Source organism: Carex rostrata, chromosome 24 (genome assembly GCF_964058835.1).
Source record: "Carex rostrata chromosome 24, lpCarRost1.2, whole genome shotgun sequence".
In the NCBI taxonomy this organism is placed as follows: Eukaryota; Viridiplantae; Streptophyta; class Magnoliopsida; order Poales; family Cyperaceae; genus Carex; species Carex rostrata.
Genome location: NC_135941.1, coordinates 8615596 through 8635636, shown reverse-complemented (window position 1 = coordinate 8635636; position 20041 = coordinate 8615596). Strand labels below are relative to the sequence as shown.

The following is a 20041-nucleotide window of genomic DNA, read 5'->3' as shown; positions in this document are numbered from 1 at the left end:
ATTAACAAATTGGAAAATATCTTTTCTAACTAGTAGCTATGTTGGGAATTGTTTATTTCTCTAGTATTCTTGGAAGAAAGTATCTTTGTCAGGATAAAATTAAATAAATTCTTTACATAATTGGTATATTAAAACCTAATTATTTGTATACCTTAATTATAAAGTTCTTCATTCAATAGAAAAAAATATTCAATCTGAAAATTTGATTAAAATAGTCAAGTTTCTTCGCTATAATATTAACAAATTAATTATTCGTGTAATAAAAACATTAAGCCGAAATTTAGGGGAATATTATATATAGAAATACCAATTTCAGAATTTCTAAACTTTGATAACTATTCAAATTCGGGGATACAATTGTGGGATATTAAATGAAAACAAATGAAATTTCGAATAAAAATTATTAAGTTTAAAATTCTAAAGACAAGACCTTAACATTTATTTCTACGTACATAAACTGTACTATATGAAGTCTCATCGAAATTATGTATTTAAATTGTATTATTTAAATTCTAAAGATAAGACTTTAATACGCACTCACTTAGCGGGAAATTATTGATATTGTATGTGCTGGCTCTGATACCAACTAAGTTGTCACACCCCGGGACAACCCGCCACGTATTTCTACGTAAGGCGTGTACACATCACATACATTATCAATAACAATATCAATAAAGCCACATTTATTTCATAAGCAAAAGAATTTTCACAAACGATCACGGTCGACATGGCTAGTAACACCACACTGCCATGCCGACTCAATGTATCAATATAGAATTATGGAAACAAAAACTAAACAACATGTGGCAATTTATCAATAATATGTCTTCCCGCTTAGTCTCACTCCTGTCCTTGCTCGAATCCTTCCGCTTCGTTACCTGGAACCCACGTAAAAGTGGAACGGGTGAGAGATCGAACCTTCTCTCAGTGCGGGATTTAGTTCTAGCCCAGAGTGTATAAAACATTTACTTATATTCACAAATATGATAAGAAAATAAATAAAATGCGTATGCTTCTTCTAATGCAATGCATGTCCTAGCATTACTTACTACTTTCATTTATTTAGAGAAAAATCTGTTAATCATGTTCGTTTTCTTATTTTCCTTGTTTCTCCGACCGCGAAACTCCCGTCCGACGCCGGAAGAAACCACTTAATTTCCTTGTTTCTTCGACCGCGGAACTCCCGCCCGACGCCGAAAGAAACCGCCAACCCAACCGCGGAACTCCCGCCTGGCGCTGGGGGCTGTCGCCCTAACCGCGGAACTCCCGCTAGACGCTAGGGTTAGACCCGTGACAGGACCGCTTTCGCCTACAGTCACGTTATCGAGGGGTCCAGTCGAACACTAGACCCAATGTATACATCCCAATATGCAAGCATATTGGCCCCTGTTCAATTACCATATTCGTTCTTTTTCAAAAACACATTTATTCAATCACACAGTTCATGCCCACAGTTCATGCCATGCTCAACACATCCTATTCATGCAAGTCCATTGGTCAATATATGAATCATATCATTTCATGCAATTTATTTGTGTCTACTCAAGTCATACGAATGGTTCGACAACAACATGCATAAATTCGACTAATACAATAATAATAAACAGTTTATTGACAATAGGAAAGTAAAATAGTTTTATAAAGTCTAGGAAACCCGCACCTGTTAGTTTAGAAAATCCTTGATCGTTTCTCACGTCTCTTAATTCTTCAAAAGTCGAACCTAGATAATAAACATACCTCTAATTAATAATATTTGTAATTCACGTGCTCTAAATTCTTAAAATTCCTTAATATAATTTATTATTATATTCTGTTATTAATCCTAACTCTTAACTGTAACTAGTTTAATCATTTTGTATCACAGAGACTTCTAATCAAGTGGAGATAGAATAATCCAAAAGAAAGATAGTAAAATACTTAAAAGCCAATCTGTAGTTACATCTCATGAATCCTAGATTTTAAATTTTAATTAGAGCATATTTCATCTATAATTTCATTTCCAAAAACTTCAATCATAATTGGTAGTAACAAATCCAGAATGGAATGAATTGATCATACTAATTTATAAAGATAAAATGAACGAATATCTATAATCATATATAAAAATAATCTTTTAATCTACTATAAATTTATAGAAAGAATTCTCTAACTTATATTTCACAACTTAATTATTAATCTACAAGATTTATGATAGAAAAATTATAAAGCTTATTATTCATCTGTTGCCGACACTTTATATCTATAGTAGAAGAATAAAATAAAAATAAATTAAACACAAGTACATAATCTAAAAATAAACAAGTAAACCGTTATGAATTCTCAATACATACTATAGCCTGTCATTTATTACGAACGTACCTTATTCAATTTATAACACATTTTTATTTTAAAAGAGATCATGATAGTCTGAATATTAAAAGTAAATACTAAAAAAAAAGTATCATGTTTATATAATAATTTACATTAATAAAATATAATATATTATTCTTTCACTAAATTATAAATACTACAAATATAAATTAATGATCCAAACTATTTTTATACATTTAAAATAGTTTATTCACCTATTACGGGTCTCGACCAAAATATTAGAATAAAGGTACGATTTTACTTGTCCTCACAATTCAACTATGATTTATATTTACTATTTGGAAGAAAAGCTAATAGATTTACCTATAATAAAATTAGGTAATAATTCTTTGGTTGATTGTATCATTAACACTTTCTTTTTTTAGTGCGAGGAATTTATTATGAATCCACTGATTTCTGCCGCTTCTGTTATTGCTGCTGGATTGGCTGTGGGGCTTGCCCGACAGAAACAAAGTAGAATGTAAAATAACAAAGAAAAGAACAAGATTCATCAAGGAAGAAGCTTTATTTATCCACTACATGTACAAAAAGCACTGCCAACAATGGCTTACATCTCTTCAAGCTATCACCACCTCTGAAGAGACAATTTATTACAGAATTTCAGAATATATCTTTCAATTTGGGGGTATTTCGGCTATGGAGGCCCTTTTTTCTCTTCAACCGTAGGCTTTATATAGCCACCAATTAGGGCATCAAGAGGTGTGGATCCGTGAGTTGGCTTCATCTGGGGCGTTCACGAAAACAAACGGACCCAATAATACAAAAGACTCTATTATCGTCTGATCCTTCCCTATACCCAAACTGTGTTGTTATGGCTCTGTTAAAGAACAACTGGGGATTAGCACTCTGTAAAATTGGGGATGAGCGATGGACGTTGTTAGACGAACCACTAAAGCAAGAGGATTACACAGTTGTTTGATACCGAATTGGTACCGATATGTGGTACAATGACTTTGAGTCTTGATCAAAGGCTAAAGGGTGTTAATTTGAGCATCTAGGAGCTATTTGCATATGTTGGAGAGTTCAATTTGATTTGGATTGGCAGCTGACCAAATATGGCATGAAGGATATACATTTTCAGTTCCTTTTAGACCATTTTCTCATGAATTTTGCATATGAGGTGAAAATTTTATTCTACAGAGTCAAAAAGGATCATATCAGGGACTTGTGTGCCAATTTTTATAACTTTAGAGAATTTATTCACATTTCTAGGAATTTATTCATGACAGGGGTATGAAAGTCAAATAGAGGCATGAAAGTCTGTACAGCTCAACAAACAGCCCAAAATACGATAGATAGCTTTAGGCCCATCTCCTATCACACCTTTGAGGCTTTCTTTTTTCAGTCGAGATTTAGGGTCTGATCGGAATAGGAGGATAACAAAAGTTCACTTCATTTCACTAGAATAGAGTTGAAAAGAGATGATTTGGAATTGAATTTTAGTGATTAGAATGATTAAATTAAAAAGAAGAATTGATTTGAGGATTAATCAAAATAGTCAAAAATTTGATATTATTTACGATTATGCCATTGAATAGTTTATGTCCCAGCAGCGCCACTCCCATTCGACTCATTTTCTCCCCCTATTTCTCTTCTTTCTCTTCCTCTCCGTAGCTACGCTTAACCCTCTCCTGTTCCAGACTACTCTTTCATTGTCGGTCTTGTTGCAATCTCCCTCTCCGCTACTCTTCCGTCTAGATATTTTTTACTTCTTCACTGCTCCTCCGTCCTGACCTTTGTCTCTCTTCCCTACTCCGTCTCAACACAGTTTCAGATCAGAAAATACGAGGGTACAATAGACTTTTCACATCAGCTAATTGAATTCTCGTCGTCAAATACCTTGCTTTCTCTCGTGATTTCTCCGCAGGATTTGGCGCTCCTCAAATCCAGTCGAATCCTTTCTATTCTTTTTTGTCTCAGCGTTCTGATCAGGTGATTAAGAAAGAATTCTATTTCTATTTCCAGTTTAAGGGATAATACTGGGTTCCTAAGGGTCTGATCGAAATGAAAGTGTAACAAGAGTTCAATTCATTTCAATAGAATAGAGTTGAAAAGAAATGATTTGGAATTGAATTTTAATGATCGGAATAGTTAATTCTAAAAGAAGAATTGATTTAAAGATATGTTAAAAAGGTTATAATATTCAATTTATTTACTGTGTATGCCATTATAATTTCTTTGTCATTTTCATTCTCATTCGCATTTATTTTGAGATACATAAATGATAGCATGTACTAGATAATCAAGATAACTGTTGGAGATATGTAACAAAACCAAAGCATTGGGAGATTCATTTTTCATGTGCACATAGCATAGATATCATGTAGATTTGCGAAATTTACCCTGTATTTTTCTTTCTTCTCTATTGAGCAGTTTCTGATGCATACCAGAAAAGAGAACCGGTTATTTACTATTATAGGATAAATCATGAGTTGTAAATTGTGATTAGTAATTCAATAAAACAATCAACTTAATTATTTTGCTATTGACTAATAATATTACCAAACCAAAAAATTATTCTAATTTGGTACGATCTTACTTTTATTTTAATAATTTGGCTCTTGAAATAAGTCAAATAAAACAGAAATTTCTATAGTGTAATCCTTGTAAATGCTAAAAAATAATACAAATTTTGTTTTAAAGCAACTTCTCTAATCTCTTGCTCTGAGTTTTTCTTATGATGTTAAAATTACCCCTCTAATCGCATCTTGGATGTGCAAGAAAGGAGCTCTAAATGGGAAATAAAATGGCAGCTTCTTGTTCGTTGTTGTACATGCATATTGGTGCAGAGATTCTCAGATGGACGAGTAATGAAGCCCACCATTTTCCTCGTGCACCTTCCTGATCTGCCTTCTATCTTGCTAATCGCTTTCTTGTCAATTTCTTTATCGGAAAAGATAAGGGTACAAACGACATTTCATCTCAGAAAAACGAATTCTCGCCAAATACCATGCTTTCTCCCGCGATTTCTCAACGTGACTTGGGGCTGTTCAAATCTCGTCGAATCGTCTCTATTCCCGTCTCATTTGACGTTTCGATCAAAAAATTCACGAGAAAGAGAATTCTCTTTCTCGTTGGGAGTGGACTCCGTTCCGATCAGACTTTACTCTCAACTAGGTTTTCGTTTTCTACTGTCCTCCCACATCTCTTCGCACCAGATCGCAACAATGGCGTCTCTTCTAACAAAGAAACTTTCTCCTCTACTACGCTCCTCTTCCAACAACTCCTCTCTCTTCCCTCCCCTCCAACGCCTACTCTCCTTGCAATCTCATCACGTCGCATCCTCATCCGCCGTATCCTTCGACCGAGCTCTCAGGTACTCCACCTCCTCCGGCTTGCCTCCGATTAATCCCAGCTCTCCTCCAACCACAGACTCCGCTCCTCCAACCACTGCTTCCGTTCCCGATGGGTTTGGCTTCGCTCGAGGAAACTTCACATCCAATGCGCCCCTCGCTCCTGATCGGTTTGGCTTTGGCTTAGGAAACTTCACATCCAACATGGAATTTGTCCGAGACAGGCTCGCTGAGGACGAGGAGCTCCGTTCCCGCAGGAAGAAACATGATTTCGTGCATTTCTTACTAACCAGAAAGAAAACCTTCGTCACTGTGACAGATGTGGACGGGAATCGGAAAACTGGTGCCTCAGCTGGTTGTTTGAGCTCACAGGATAAAAAGGGAAGGGGCCGCAGTTCTAGATATGCGGCCGAGGCAACAGCTGAGCATGTGGGGAGAGCGGCGAAAAAGATGGGGGTCAAATCAGTTGTGATGAAGGTGAAAGGCTCGGTCTTTTTTGGGAAGAAGAAGAGGGTGATCATGAGTTGGAGAGATGGTTATAGAGGTGAAGGGATCAGGGAGAGGACCCCCATTGTTGCAATCCATGATGTGACGCAACTGCCACACAATGGTTGCCGCCTGCCTAAGAGACGCCGTATCTAAATAATGATATTTGGTGAGTTCGGAATTTCTCAATTTGGTTTCCAATAATACTGAAGAATTTTTCATTAAAATTTAAGCTGTTTAGAAGCTTGTTCATTTTCTTTTCTTTTTGGGATGTATTACTGTTTAGTTGCTTTTAAATTGCAATTTTATTTTGTGTTTTGAATTGGATGTATTATGACATTGTGAACAATATCAGAATCTTTTGTTATGTATTTATTTACAGATTTTTGATATGTATTTATTGAACTTTTTTCTATCTGTTCTTGTGTTGGTGAAATTCAATTTATTTATGTTTTATCCTTTACTGGTAATGTGGAGTGTTTAATTGAGTACAATCACTTGTAATTTTTTTTTAAAATTCTTACTGACTTCCAAAGGGATGAGAAAGGGTTGAGATCATGAGTTGAAAACTATGTCTTTCTATCATTAATTACTTTGTAGAAGGGTTAATACTGTACTCATTTGTAAGATTAATTTTTAGTTTTCTGGTACAACCTGATCATGTACTAGCTTAGAAGACATAGGGGTAGTTTGATAGTTTACTTTTTATCGACATATTTGAACTTGGTAATTTTGTAAAAATTCAGGGGGTTTTTGAAAAATTATCAGAAACCACACACCACTGTCAAGTTTCATGCAACAAACATTTTTTTTCTGCAAATGAACTTTGTCACAACTTCATGACTATTTAAAAAAGTATTTATTATTCCTGCAAATGAACTCTACTGTAGCTAAGTAATATCTTGATCTTGTAAAACTCGGGACAAAATTACTAATTATTGCTTATCATAATGCGATCATGTATGCATCATGCTATGGGTACCATACTGGTACACAACGTATCAATATGTATGGTCTTTGTCCAAAGATCATATTGGTTACAAGGTTTAGACCTATGCTGGTAACCAAAACTGAAATAAAAAAACAAAAAAAAGGTATTTTTAAGATGTTAGCATTGCCTGACACATACTGGTATTCTAGATCTAAGTTACTATGCATTCTGGGTGCAAGCATTGATGTATTTCAATCATAAACAATTCAATTCAATTCAATTACTGCAATACTGTTATGCTAACAGTAGTATTGACTTCTTGAGGTTTCTTGTATACTACTAGTTGAGAACCTAAATACATCATTAATCAATGTTGACTGTTCAATTAAAACGGGACAATATAAGTGAAAGCTTTTAAATAACAGTAGTATTCACTTGTTGATTAATTTTCTAATATAAGGGTAAAATTGTCATTGAAACTTATTTTCCAAAGGTAAAATTATAAATCAAATTACATATTATTAAGGATCTTGATGGATTCGAACCATCACCCCCCGGAAGATTCAGGACTCTGTCCAAATGTTTGAGCTAAATTTCCATCTCATTCTTTAACTTTAAATAAGATTTTGAATTTATATACTGATATGGTTTATTTTGGTTGATTATAAGTGCTTTACTGGCACATGGTAGTGCTAAGTTCCTTGAAATTTTAGATGATTACACCTCGCTTATGGTCTAAGATTTATAATTAACTATAATCAGACATTAATTTACCTCAGCTGTGCAGACCTGGTAAAGCAATAAAAGCACAAAATTTGCACATCCGCACTTATGGTCTAAAATTTGCACAAATCATGATCAGACATCAATTTACCTCAATAATATATGCATATCATAATTCATTACCATCTTTTTCTTGTGACTTAAAGTTAGTATCAGATCTCCGAATCCATTTGACACAAATTACTCCCAATTACTCCAATTACACAGAAATAGAATGTACCAAATATCACCTACATCACATTTAACACAAATTACTCCCAATCGAGCATCAGATAAAATATAATCTTGCAATTGAGCTTTCTTAAGCTATAATGTCCAATTGTACCTCAATTCAGTTGAATTTTGCATCCACATAATGTCGATTCTTCTACCACACCTAGAAATACAATTGTTCAACCCAAGAAAATGGAGAGGTCTTACTGGTAATCCCGACTGATCAAAATTAATTCGGCTACAGTGCAGTAATTAGTTTTAAGTAAAATCTGACCTTTAATCTCTTTGTCTCCAATTTTAAGTTATTTAGGGTAAAATTGTCATTTTCCCTGACTCCGTTATCTCTTTCTCCGATCTCCTCTCATCCCAAAAGTTTTGCTAATCCCGACTGATCTCTTTCTCTCATCCCTAAAAATCGCGGCTGATCCTTTTGAACGGAGAAGAGATAAGAGAAATCACGGCAGGGTTGAAGGGTGTGATTGTCAGTCAGGTCAATCGTACCAGTCTCACTTCTGCATCTGAACTTATTAGGAGGCTTGGTATATATGGTAGTTTGCTCTTAACTTATTAGGGGGCTTGGTACTGTTGCAATGCACTACCTTTTCATGAGTTGATATGATGAAAAAGAAAATGGAGAGGTCTTACTGGTACCGGGACGCAATGGGTGGGCTGGTGGGGGTTAAATCATGGTTTGGGCCTGGTACTGGCAATTTAATTTATTTCTCATTACACAGTGTTATGCCTGCTAACCAATCTGAAGACAATAGTCCAAACCCTGGTAGCAGCCTTGAACCAGTACTGGTACCAGTACCGACCACTCCAGTGAAGAGTCATGTGACTGACTCAGACCCAGAACTCTACCCCAACGAAGTGTCATCAGCTGAGCTGGCAGTGCCACAGATCTCACAGGCTACACTACTGGTGCCAGCTGTCAAAATAGAGCCGCTTGTTATTATACCTGTCAAATAAGATTCTTAGAGATTACAAAAATTTATGTGATCTTTTGAGACATTTGATATTAATTTAACAATTATATTAAATTAATAATCACTTTATAATTTAATTAAGCCATCATAAAATTATAATTTTATATTTCATTTGTTTCTATTATTAGTTCAATTTTCCCAAACTTGATTGGAATATTCTATTTTTTTTGTTATACAGTTATTTTTTTGTAGCGAAGCTAAAATATCAATTAGTTACCAGGGTATAGATGAAGTTTGCTGAAAAGGGAAGTCATATTAATAAAAAATAGCAAAAAAAACAAAAAAAAACAATCATATCAGTACTAACAATGGAAAGACATCTCACTGAGCATTAACCACTAATGGGTCCTGTACCGGCACAGTACCAGCAAATATAGCAGAGAAGGCCAACCTGCTATCTGGATCAATTGGGTTTTTTTCAGGAGCTCTTACCATCAATAGGAGCCAGGAAAAGAGACCTGCTGCTCTTAAATCACTGTACTGTTAGGTTTTTCCTTTTAGTAATGCTTGTAGGTTTTTCTTGATTTTTTTTCCTTGCAACCATGTTTCCTATTTAGCTTTCTTAGTTCTTTAGAATTGTAATTTGAATTTTTATTTATATTAACGCATGCCTACGGGTTTCAAATAAAAAAGAAAAAAACACTAATGGGCATCTTTGTTTCAGTGCTACACATAGCTTTTGTTGTTTTGCTTGATTTGTCTCTAGCTGTCTCTTTTCCTCCCTGGGTCTGTGATGCCATCGTGTGTAGTTTGGAGACAATGAGCACAAACCACTGATACTAAATGCTTAAATTTCATAGTATGGGTGATTGTGTCGACTATTTGTTTCCTAAATTTCAAAGGTCAAAATAAATAAATGAAGAGTACCTGTTTCATTATGATTTAGCCCCTTCGTTCTTATATCATATTTCTTAAAGTATAGTTAGGATTTCATGTGTGCATGCACCGATTTTTTTATCTGTAGCATTTAGAAATAAATTAATATTGTACTTGTAACATCAAATCAGTTCTGATGCTGACAGCCACTGTCAAGAGTCTCAAAAAAAAAAAAAAAATCAGTTCTGATGCTACAGATAATTTTTTTTATTTTTTATATAAATTGTACATGTAAACGGAACTTCATTTATATGACTTTAGTCTTGGGTTGTAAACGTAACTTATTTTACTTCAAAATGTTTGGAAATTGAAGTGTCTGCAAGTGATGATTGTGGATTTTCAAGTACACACTACACAGGGCATGCATTATTCTGCACATTTCACAGCAGAAGCTAGCCCTGCATGCACAGCACTGATGAGATTCCACCACTACTTTCCTTTCTAAAAAGAACCAAAAATCAAGATGCCTGTGCCTATATTTGCATATGATCATGGATTGTGCTTGTAGTTGACCTGTATATTGACCAGTCATTTGGATGCTCTCTTGTTGCATCCTTCCATGCAATGCAAAATGCTTTGTACTCCCAACATTTATATTTTTTTTTCATTTTCAATTTTCATTTGCTCTATTCCTTTTTTCTGAATGTTCTGGTAGTTTCCAATTAGTGTTCATATCAGGCCATCTGATATGATCAGACAGCATATAGCAGCATCAACAACAATTAGTCAGCTTTTGATCGAAAAATCATGAAAATATTAAAGATGATGAATCAGTAGCTTGTTACATCAGAAACAAACAAAATGAACTCCAAAATCTAGTGAAAAATTTATACTTTGGTTAAATTTGTGTCAATATAATGCCAAAAAACTGGCCAGTAAATTGAGAGTGCAATGCCAAATTTGAACCAAAAAGAGCAAACATAAACAAAGCATCAAGGCTTCAAATAAAGTGTACATTACTAGAATAACAGTACACAGCTATACATATTATGGGCAAAGCGGCCATTGTAAGAATGTAATATAATGAACAAAATGGCAAAAAAAAAAAAAAAAAAAATGAGAGAACTTGAAATAAACTGATGACATCATCCCAAGACAATAACTTCAGTTCATATCCTGTTTTATTTTACTCAATTTTCTTCAGTTCGATGACTTTCTGAGGCTTGAGAGGCTCAACAGGGAAGTATTCCCACAAGATCGCCAACTTTGCTTATAACCTGAAAAAAAAATTTCATAAGTATCCACGTAATTTAGAAATGTTGAGATCATGACTTAACAACTTGAATAATATAACCATGCGCTGAAAATATATGTTTTCATTTATTGAGGGCGTGCTTAAATATCCAACACTAGTTCCACCAGGAGAAGGTAATGTTCCCAAACTCTATCCACCAACCCTGACAGGGTCTAGTACAAAAAAATTATTTCAGCCAATGAAAATTATACTAGGAAAAATCAAACAAATACCAAATGCTAGATAAAAAGACACTTTTGAGTGTTTTCGCTTGGATATAGGATTATTGGACATCACCATACCAGTCAAATCTAGTACTGGAAAAAAATGCATAATAATTTTATAAATTTGTACAGAATAAATTAAATAAAAAACCGCATAGAACAGTTTGGTACTTGGAACAACTGTCATATACCAAGACAACCCCATCAAAATGTGAGGATTAACTAAAGAGCAAAAAAAGAAAGGATCTAACTATAGGCAAATATTAAATATCCTACACCCTACAAAACAAGAAAAAATATACCACTGCTTTGTAGAGTTTGGCAAAAACCCGGGTCGGGTATACCCGCCCGTACCCGCCGCCCGGGGTACCCGTGCCTGAGCTCGGGTATGGGTCGGGTACTCGGGTACGCGGGTACGGGCAAAAACCGGACCGGACCCGTTATTTTGGAACAATACCAGACCATACCCTACCCGAGTTTACCCGTACCCGACTAAACCCGTACCCGACTACTCGAGTACCCATACCCGTATACCCGAGTTACTGTTCATCCATTTCAAAATTCAAAAATTCTGATTTTTTTCCCCCCAAACCAACAAAAAAACCAACAAAAAAAAAAAAAAAAAAAACCAGAAAAAAAAACAGCAAAAAAAAAACCAACAAAAAAACCAAAAAAAAAAACAGCAAAAAAAAAAAAAAAAAAAAAAAAATACCCGTACCCGCCTTACCCGTCAAGGGTACACGGGTAAGGGTATAGGACGGGTAGGGTATGGGTTTTGAAAATTATACCCGTCATACCCGTATCCGAATACCCTTGTACCCGAGTATACCCGTACCCGAGACGTACCCGTACCCGAGACGGGTATACCCGGGGCACCCGTACCCGCCCGAGTATAAATACACTACTGCTTTGTGTGACAACTAGAATCTATGCCTAAACTTACTTTTCCAATTTTCTCACAGTTGTCCAAAGTGGATCTCTTTCTCTCATTGAAAAAGGACTGCCGGTATGGCGATAAAAACATTAAAACATAATGGTTCTCACAGAATTTTCTTATTTTCTCTCATTGGATAGTTTTGCTGGTCTTGCAGTAGTAAAAACATAAAAACAGAGAATAGAAAGAAGCACAATAAAATCTCATTTTTTTTATTGATGTATACAGGTTGTTAAAAGAGAGAGGCTATGGTAATATGCACATTACAGATCGACCAGTGCTATGCATTAATATCTCTATTTTCAAAGTTCAAACAGTTGATCCGAATCATTAAACATGATGAAAATGTACTTGCAGACCAAATTTTACATTTTTTATAATTTTTTTACTATTTTTTTAGATAGGTCGAGAATCACTGATTTTAGATGATCCACAACTTCCAAATCAAGTGATTTTACATTTTTTATAATTTTTTTACTATTTTTTTAGATAGGTAGAGAATCACTGATTTTAGATGATCCACAACTTCCAAATCAAGTGATTTTACATTTTTTAGAATTTTTTTACTATTTTTTTAGATAGGTAGAAAATCACTGATTTTAGATGGTCCACAACTTCCAAATCAAGTGATTTTCCACCTATCTGAAAAAATAGTAAAAAATTCTAAAATTGTAAAATTTGGTCTGCAAGTACATTTTCCACCTATGAAGATCATGTTGAACGGTTCAGATCGATTGTTTGGACTATAAAAATAAAGATAAAGAGTCCATAGCGTAGGCCATTGTGTAGTATGCACATTACCATAGCCTCATTCTTGTTAAAAACTAAAAGACAAAACTAACCTTCTGACGATGGCCCAGATGGCTCCCCGATATCAATCCAATCATACGACTTGACATGCAGAGTACCATACTCTTGCTCAGCACAGTCATCCCTGGGTGGTTATGAAGTGGTATAATGGAAGATGGCGGCATGAAAAAAATGCCAATCTGCATTTAAAATTTGTATTAGACAATGTCGATTACATTTTTTTGTTTTTTGGACGGTCAAGACTAGTTCAAGGTCAGCTAAAGTGTTTGATTATTGCAGCAAAAGACTAAGAAGTATCAAGCCTGTTGAAAGCAGGAGATTAGAAAATTAGCTTCTGTTAATTCTAAAACTTATCAATAATCAAAATATAACTCAACAAACAGCATATTTCATTCTTTACATTCAGAGACAATGGAAAACCATACGGAGACGACCATATTTTTAATCACAAGTGTGTGAGTATGAACCAATTAGTGTGTGTCATGCTATTTGCCAAGAAATATAATTATCTGGTAATTTAGTTTGGGCCATGATCATAAAAGAAGGAAAAAAAATGTCATTTAACCACTGATCCCTTTCCGTTCTGGCAACTAGTTAAAAGAAGATTAAAAAGTAATAAAAAGAACAATAAGCAAATTTTGCCAAATATAACCCCTGTAATTAATAATCAATCACCTCTTCATCTCCCAAACTGCGTAATCTCTTCCATGAGCAATTAATTTGAAATTGTGAGAAACAAGATTGTCGACATTGTATCTTGGTCCAATCTTTACAATGATCTTTTCATCGATAGATCCAACGTATATATCAGACTCAGCAGCTATTATGCGTAGAACACTAGCCGGGTGAATCCTGTTTCGTCTCCGGATCATTGCCAGGTTGCGAATCTCGTCCCTCAAACCCCAATCAAAGTAAGGATCATAAAACTTAAAAAAGAATTAAAATTAAGAGTGAATTATAAAGAATTATAATTTTGAATTTCAATACTGGTTTGGATCAGGTGTTGGTTCTGGAACAGATGGGCTGATTAAGGTGCTGGTACATGTGTTTTGTACCACCGATTGAGTACCAGTAACCAATAAATATTAAAAAGCTAATTCAGTTCTTGACTACTAATTTAATTATCAGATGTATTCAAATAAACTGTGAAGTTGTGTGGACAAAAAATGAACAAGGACTTATAAATTTATAATTGCTGCAAATCAACAATAGCTAAACCAGTCTCAGGAGAACCATCAACAAACCTGAACCGCGTCAATCTCATCAGGTTTTATGGTAGTCCTCATTATCAGTTATTACACAATCTTCACTTTGGTACGTACAACTAAGGATTAAACTAAGAAAGTTCTAACATTACCTTCTCATATAGTGATGAAAAAAATCTGAAATTTACCTTAGTGGAATTAAACTTACTATGCATGGTATCCCTGGATGTGTGAGAATATATGCATAACCTTGCATGACCTTATCAGCGGGAAACAGCCACAGCTTCTGTGTCGAACCGGTATCGTGATTATCAACAAAAGTAACTGCCTTCTCTGACCACAAACCTGACATTGCAGTGGCTGAGATACGGAGACCACAAACCTGACATTGCTTGGCGATGGCCTTTCTAGTGTATTATAAAAGCATCTTAGATTCCATTTGAACATTTATTCTCCTCTGCTACTTCAGTCTTTCTCAGCACCAAAGCAGAGTTAGCCACAATAAAGCTATACATATATGAAAAATCTAGACAAATCAGATCCTTGAACTATAAAGTTGAAGGCCTGGACTACAAACTTGTAAATGTAAATTTAAAATTAATAGGATTTAGGAATTGCTTAACTTCTCTACAAATTTTAGGCTTTCCATAAATTAAGTAATTACTGATTATTCCCATCAGACACAGACCAGAATCCGGAAGATCCTTTCCAATTTGTCTCCAAATCTACATAACAGTTCTAGAATAATCTATAAAACAGTTACCTAGGTTCGTCTCACCATTGGCAGCACATTTCAGAGACAAAGAACAAAGGGAAACAAGTAAATCAGGCTTCTGATATATATATTTCTTACCAGAAAAAGCAATTGTGCAACAGTGGCCTGAAAGAACTGTTGGAAAAGAATCCCTTTGACAACGCAAGGCAAGCTAATGAGATTTTTCTGAGCTTCTTCCTGGCGCGTGTGCAGTCGAAATCGCTCCATTTGAGGTAACAGTTGGTAAATTCCACCGTAAATCCAATAAAGCACGATCAACCCGAAGGTTCCCATCGTTTCATCCAACAGAGGCGCGGAGCCGTGGAGGGAGGAGAGGCGCCAGAAATTGTGCTGGAGGCTTGCTTGGAGTGGGACGAAATTGCGCTGGAGGCTTGCTTGGGTGGTCACTGGTCAGGAGAGGGAGAGAGGCATCGTGACTCGTGAGGTCTTGGGGTGCTCGACAATGGTGAAGGCGGAGGCGGCAAGGAAGAGAGAGAAGCGGAGGAGAGGAGCAGGAAACGTAGACGGGAGGGTAAGAAAATAAGAAATTTACTGACTATTTTACCCTTCCGAAAAAACATTATGTTTAATTTAACGTCAAGATACGATGTGAGACTTAAATAGACTATCTAATCCGAACCATTCAATAGTTAAAATCAACGATTATGATTTAGTTTGATTTTACTGTACCGTAGCCAAAATAATTTTGCTCTTCTATGGATTATGGTGATTTGATGGGAATATTGGCTATTTCAAACTTTTAGATGGGAACACTGCAAATTTTCCCTTTTTTTTATGGGCATTTACTTGTTGCGCTACCGAATTTCTGTGAAACAATTCAAAATGTTCCTGCGAATAAAGATTAAAAGAGTCCAAATAATGCTGAAAAGAGTGCAGAATACTTATATCTATTATTTATTTAACTGGTTTCTTCGTTTGCTTGAAAAAGATATTCATCCTTTTCTCTTCAGTTAGTTTAAGAAGACTTTCTCAAGGATGAATTAGTTGGTGTGTTAATTTTTCTGTACTGTGCAGAGAGGGAACCCAATAAGCCTCAATTAATTAACATCAATTCACTGATATAGAAGGATCAACAATAATAAAAAGATGGCTTAAGACAACTTAACAATCGATACATTATAATTATTACCAAAAAAAGTGGTAAGATTAGGGTCTACATTTTTAGTGCTAGAGATATGGTAACGACTAATTAAACTAAAAGGGCCCAATAAACATGGCCGTTGAGTAAAACGACTTAGAAGCATAGAAAATTTACAAAAATTTCTCTGCTCAAAAAGCCAGCAGGTCATGATTTTATTTGAAACTCTGTCTTAAAACTGCTGCTGCCGGGATCAGCATCGGTAAGCATCTTCACAACCTCTCTCATTGTGGGTCGAGCGGTTGGTGCTGCTGTTGTACAAAGTACTGCAATCTTCAAAACCTTCAGCATTCCTTCCTTTGACTGAGCAGAAATCCTCGGGTCGAGTACCTCTCTGTAATTTTGAGTGTCGAGGTGGGTTGAAACCCAAAACACAATATCCTTCCCATCTCCAAACTGTGGCTCAATCGGACTGAGGCCGGTAAGCAGCTCCAGAAGGACAACTCCAAAACTATATACATCTGTCTTGTTGGTTACCACAAGCGAGTAGGCGAGTTCTGAACAGAATAATACAATAAGTTTAGATAACAAAAATTTTAAATAAAAGGCCTGCAAATAATGATCAAACAAGGTTGGTTTAACTTTCGCTTCCTATACATTTCAGAAGGCATCTCAACATTACCAGTTGGTAGTACTTACAGGTACAAAATTTTGAGCGTGCTAATATACATAAAATTTGCATTAGATGAAAAATGTAAAGCTATATCAGTAGATGAAAAATACGAATAAAAGGATTTGGAAACAATATTTGGTTACTGCAAAATGTATAATATTAGTAAAAAAAGAGAGATACTATACCTGGGGCAATATAGCCATGAGTGCCGGCAAAGCAGCTAATCTGAGATGCCTCTGCTAATTTTGCTATTCCAAAATCTGCAACTTTTGCCTCAAACTCCTCATCGATTAATATATTTCGCGACTTTATATCCCTGTGAATAATAGCTGGGGAACAGTCGTGATGCAAATACATTATCCCCTTAGCAGCACCTAAGGCAATGTTGTAGCGCTTCTTCCAATCCAATTCTGGAATACCACATTTACTCTCCCTCCTTAGTGCTTGGTGGAGGTCTCCATTCGGCATGTACTCATACACTATGAAATTGAATTCCCCTCTACTCATGCATGCATGAAGCTTCAGTATGTTTCTATGGCGTATAGTTCCCAAAATTCCCATCTCAACCATCAACATTTTTGCACCAGTGCCCTTCCAGAGTTTCTTGACTGCAACAATGCCCCTATTTTTCAGCTCGAGACGATATACTTTTCCAGTACTGCCACTTCCTATCAAATTCTCCTCCTCTAAGTTGGATATATCCTGAATTTCAATTTCTGGCTAATGGAACTGTTACACTTAGGGACACCTCTAATTGCTCAAAAACTGAAATTAAATTGCAATTGAAAGTAAAGAGATGAGTTTAGAGAAATTTGACACGCGATAACGGAGTTCGGCAAAACAAAGGCCTACGTCTCCGGGGCTTCGCAACCTTTTGACGTGCGCCTTTCTATTACCCAATACGAAAGGATTACAACTTGTGAACCGTTGAGCCCTTACACACCAAGCGGGAAGTCAAACGGCCAACTCAAAGAGATGAGAACAAGGTCTCGATTGTCTAGGAACACAAGAGAAACACTCAATAGATCACTCTAACCTAATCTATATCAAGATTAGTGAAGTAAGTTTGAGGTTGCTTGAGGGATTTTGAAGTTTTAAGCTCTCACAACAATGGAGTAGGCTAAGCTCTCAGAAAATCGTTTTTGAATTAATTAGGGTCGGCTGAGATAATGAGAAAGAGATCCCATCACTCTATTTATAGTGTCAGCTCAAAAATGAGCTGTTTGACATAAAACGTTACCAACGTTTTATAAAACGTTACAACGTTACAACGTTTTATTCAAATGCGATTTTAGGGTTTTAATTCTCTGACAGCTTAGTAAAACGTTACCAACGTTTTAATCTGTAAAAACTTGATCAAAATAGAAGTTATTTGAAGTTTAAATATACTTAAAACGTTACAACGTTTTATAAACGTTACAACGTTTTATAAACGTTACAACGTTTTATAAACGTTACAACGTTTTATAAACGTTACAACGTTTTATAAACGTTACAACGTTTTAAGTTGGTACTGAACAGCTGTGCTTCAGTAGTTCTGTAGTTGTTAAACGTTACAACGTTTGTATAACGTTATGACGTTTGTAAAACGTCACAACGTTTGTATAACGTTACAACGCTGTAACATAGTTTCTTCTTTTGATCAGTTTATTGTTTCAGACCAATATAAAACGTTACAACGTTTTGAAAACGTTACCAACGTTTTATCCCATTTTAATTAACCTCACACATACTTTACCAAGTTTCTGATTTTACAATTTGTATTCTTGATAAAAGTCTTCATGATTTCTTCAGTCCAAGCATATTATACTGCAGTTCTTACTCTTCTTGGACCTACATATTCTCAAAATAGAAGAAATCGTAAAATTCAATAATTGTATGTTTTTGCAAATTAGTCAAATAGACGTAAAAGATTATTGTACGAACAACAATCTCTCCCTTTTGGCGATTTGCAAAAACATACAATGTGAGTAAGTGCATAAATCAAAAATTTTCAGAAATTAGTTTATCCAATTTTGATTTTGCATGTCAAGCCAATTGTACCAATTTCTCCCCCTTTTGGAAATCGACGAAAGGGTGAAAAATTAGCACTAATTTAAAGTGCTCCCCCTCAAATTATGCACTCCCCCTCAATTTAGCAATATAATAACGATAACTTTCAAATAAAATGAGTTTGAGGGTGGTATTTCACATGCAAGATAATTCAATTTCAATATAGCACATCAAATTATGCATATCAATATGCTTAAACCATGCATATAAAACATTTCAATTCATGCAATCCAAGCAATTCAATACAACTTGTCAAGGCTCCAATATATCCAATTGGACATATTCAAACACTTTTGCAATTTTGCAATATAGCCCATAACAAGTCAGCAATTCATACACCACATTTAAAACATCTATATCTCATACATATCCACACCAAATTCCAAATAACACAATTCAAGCAATTCAACTAAATTAAACCATGTCAAAACAACATTTCATCAATTCAACAATTGCAACAATTCAACTAACACAACCAAATTAAACCAATTCAACAATTCAAGTTAAACATGCAATCAACAAACAATTCATGCAATTAACAAACAATTAAATTAGCAAGTTTTTAGTTTTGAAATTGTGTGGTCTACTCGTCATTCATGGGGTCGTTTGGTGCGTCTGCCACTTCTTCTTCTCCATCACCTTCCTCTGCATGCTCATCTTCGTCATCTTCTAGGTCCTCTTCCTCAACTAGATTCTCACGTGCTCGTGCCGGGCTTCCCGAGGGACCATATTGCTTAATAAAGCGATTCGAGAGACTGGATTGTGCTTCATCAAGCACATTGAGAGCTCGAGCATGTGCTCGCAGTTGTTTCCTTATCTTCATCTGTCCCTTTTCCAGATTATCGAACCTCATTTGCGTTTCTTGATAATTTTGTTGGATCTGAAGGCTTTGAGCATTCATTTGTTGGCATAACCACAACATTTGCGCTTCTTGGCCTTGAGGAGGAACAAACGCACCCACTTGTGGCATGTATTGTGGTTGAGGTTGAGGTTGAGGTTGAGCCGGGGCCACTTCTTCTTCCGGATCCCAATATTGATTTGGTAAGGCTTCTTGATGGTTTATCCACTTGTTGATATCTCTTGCATCAGGTTCGTAGCGCCTCAGACCCGAAGATGAA

The 20041-nt window shown here is 35.5% G+C and overlaps 3 protein-coding genes across 4 annotated transcripts; 1 reads left to right on the top strand and 2 right to left on the bottom strand.

The window, feature by feature from the left end:
- Positions 1 to 5496: 5496 nt before the first annotated feature.
- Positions 5497 to 6564, top strand: LOC144575568 (uncharacterized). Its single transcript, XM_078325761.1, has one exon. It carries the CDS (start codon positions 5538 to 5540, stop codon positions 6303 to 6305), a length of 768 nt encoding a protein of 255 aa, XP_078181887.1. The 5' UTR covers positions 5497 to 5537; the 3' UTR covers positions 6306 to 6564.
- Positions 6565 to 10872: 4308 nt separating this feature from the next.
- On the bottom strand, positions 10873 to 15670 carry LOC144575933 (alpha-amylase type B isozyme-like). Of its 2 annotated transcripts, none has more exons than XM_078326188.1 (5): positions 15199 to 15670; positions 14554 to 14852; positions 13816 to 14066; positions 13173 to 13319; positions 10873 to 11155 (listed from the first exon to the last, which is right to left on the bottom strand). In XM_078326188.1, exons 2-4 carry the CDS (start codon positions 14695 to 14697, stop codon positions 13259 to 13261), a joined length of 456 nt encoding a protein of 151 aa, XP_078182314.1. In that variant the 5' UTR covers positions 14698 to 14852; positions 15199 to 15670; the 3' UTR covers positions 10873 to 11155; positions 13173 to 13258. The 2 variants fall into 2 exon arrangements, with proteins under 2 accessions (XP_078182314.1, XP_078182315.1); XM_078326189.1 differs by having other exon boundaries at positions 14554 to 14752.
- A 528-nt stretch (positions 15671 to 16198) lies between these two features.
- LOC144575579 (receptor protein-tyrosine kinase CEPR2-like) lies at positions 16199 to 17600 on the bottom strand. Its single transcript, XM_078325773.1, has 2 exons — positions 17057 to 17600; positions 16199 to 16755 (listed from the first exon to the last, which is right to left on the bottom strand). Exons 1-2 carry the CDS (start codon positions 17445 to 17447, stop codon positions 16406 to 16408), a joined length of 741 nt encoding a protein of 246 aa, XP_078181899.1. The 5' UTR covers positions 17448 to 17600; the 3' UTR covers positions 16199 to 16405.
- Positions 17601 to 20041: the final 2441 nt, after the last annotated feature.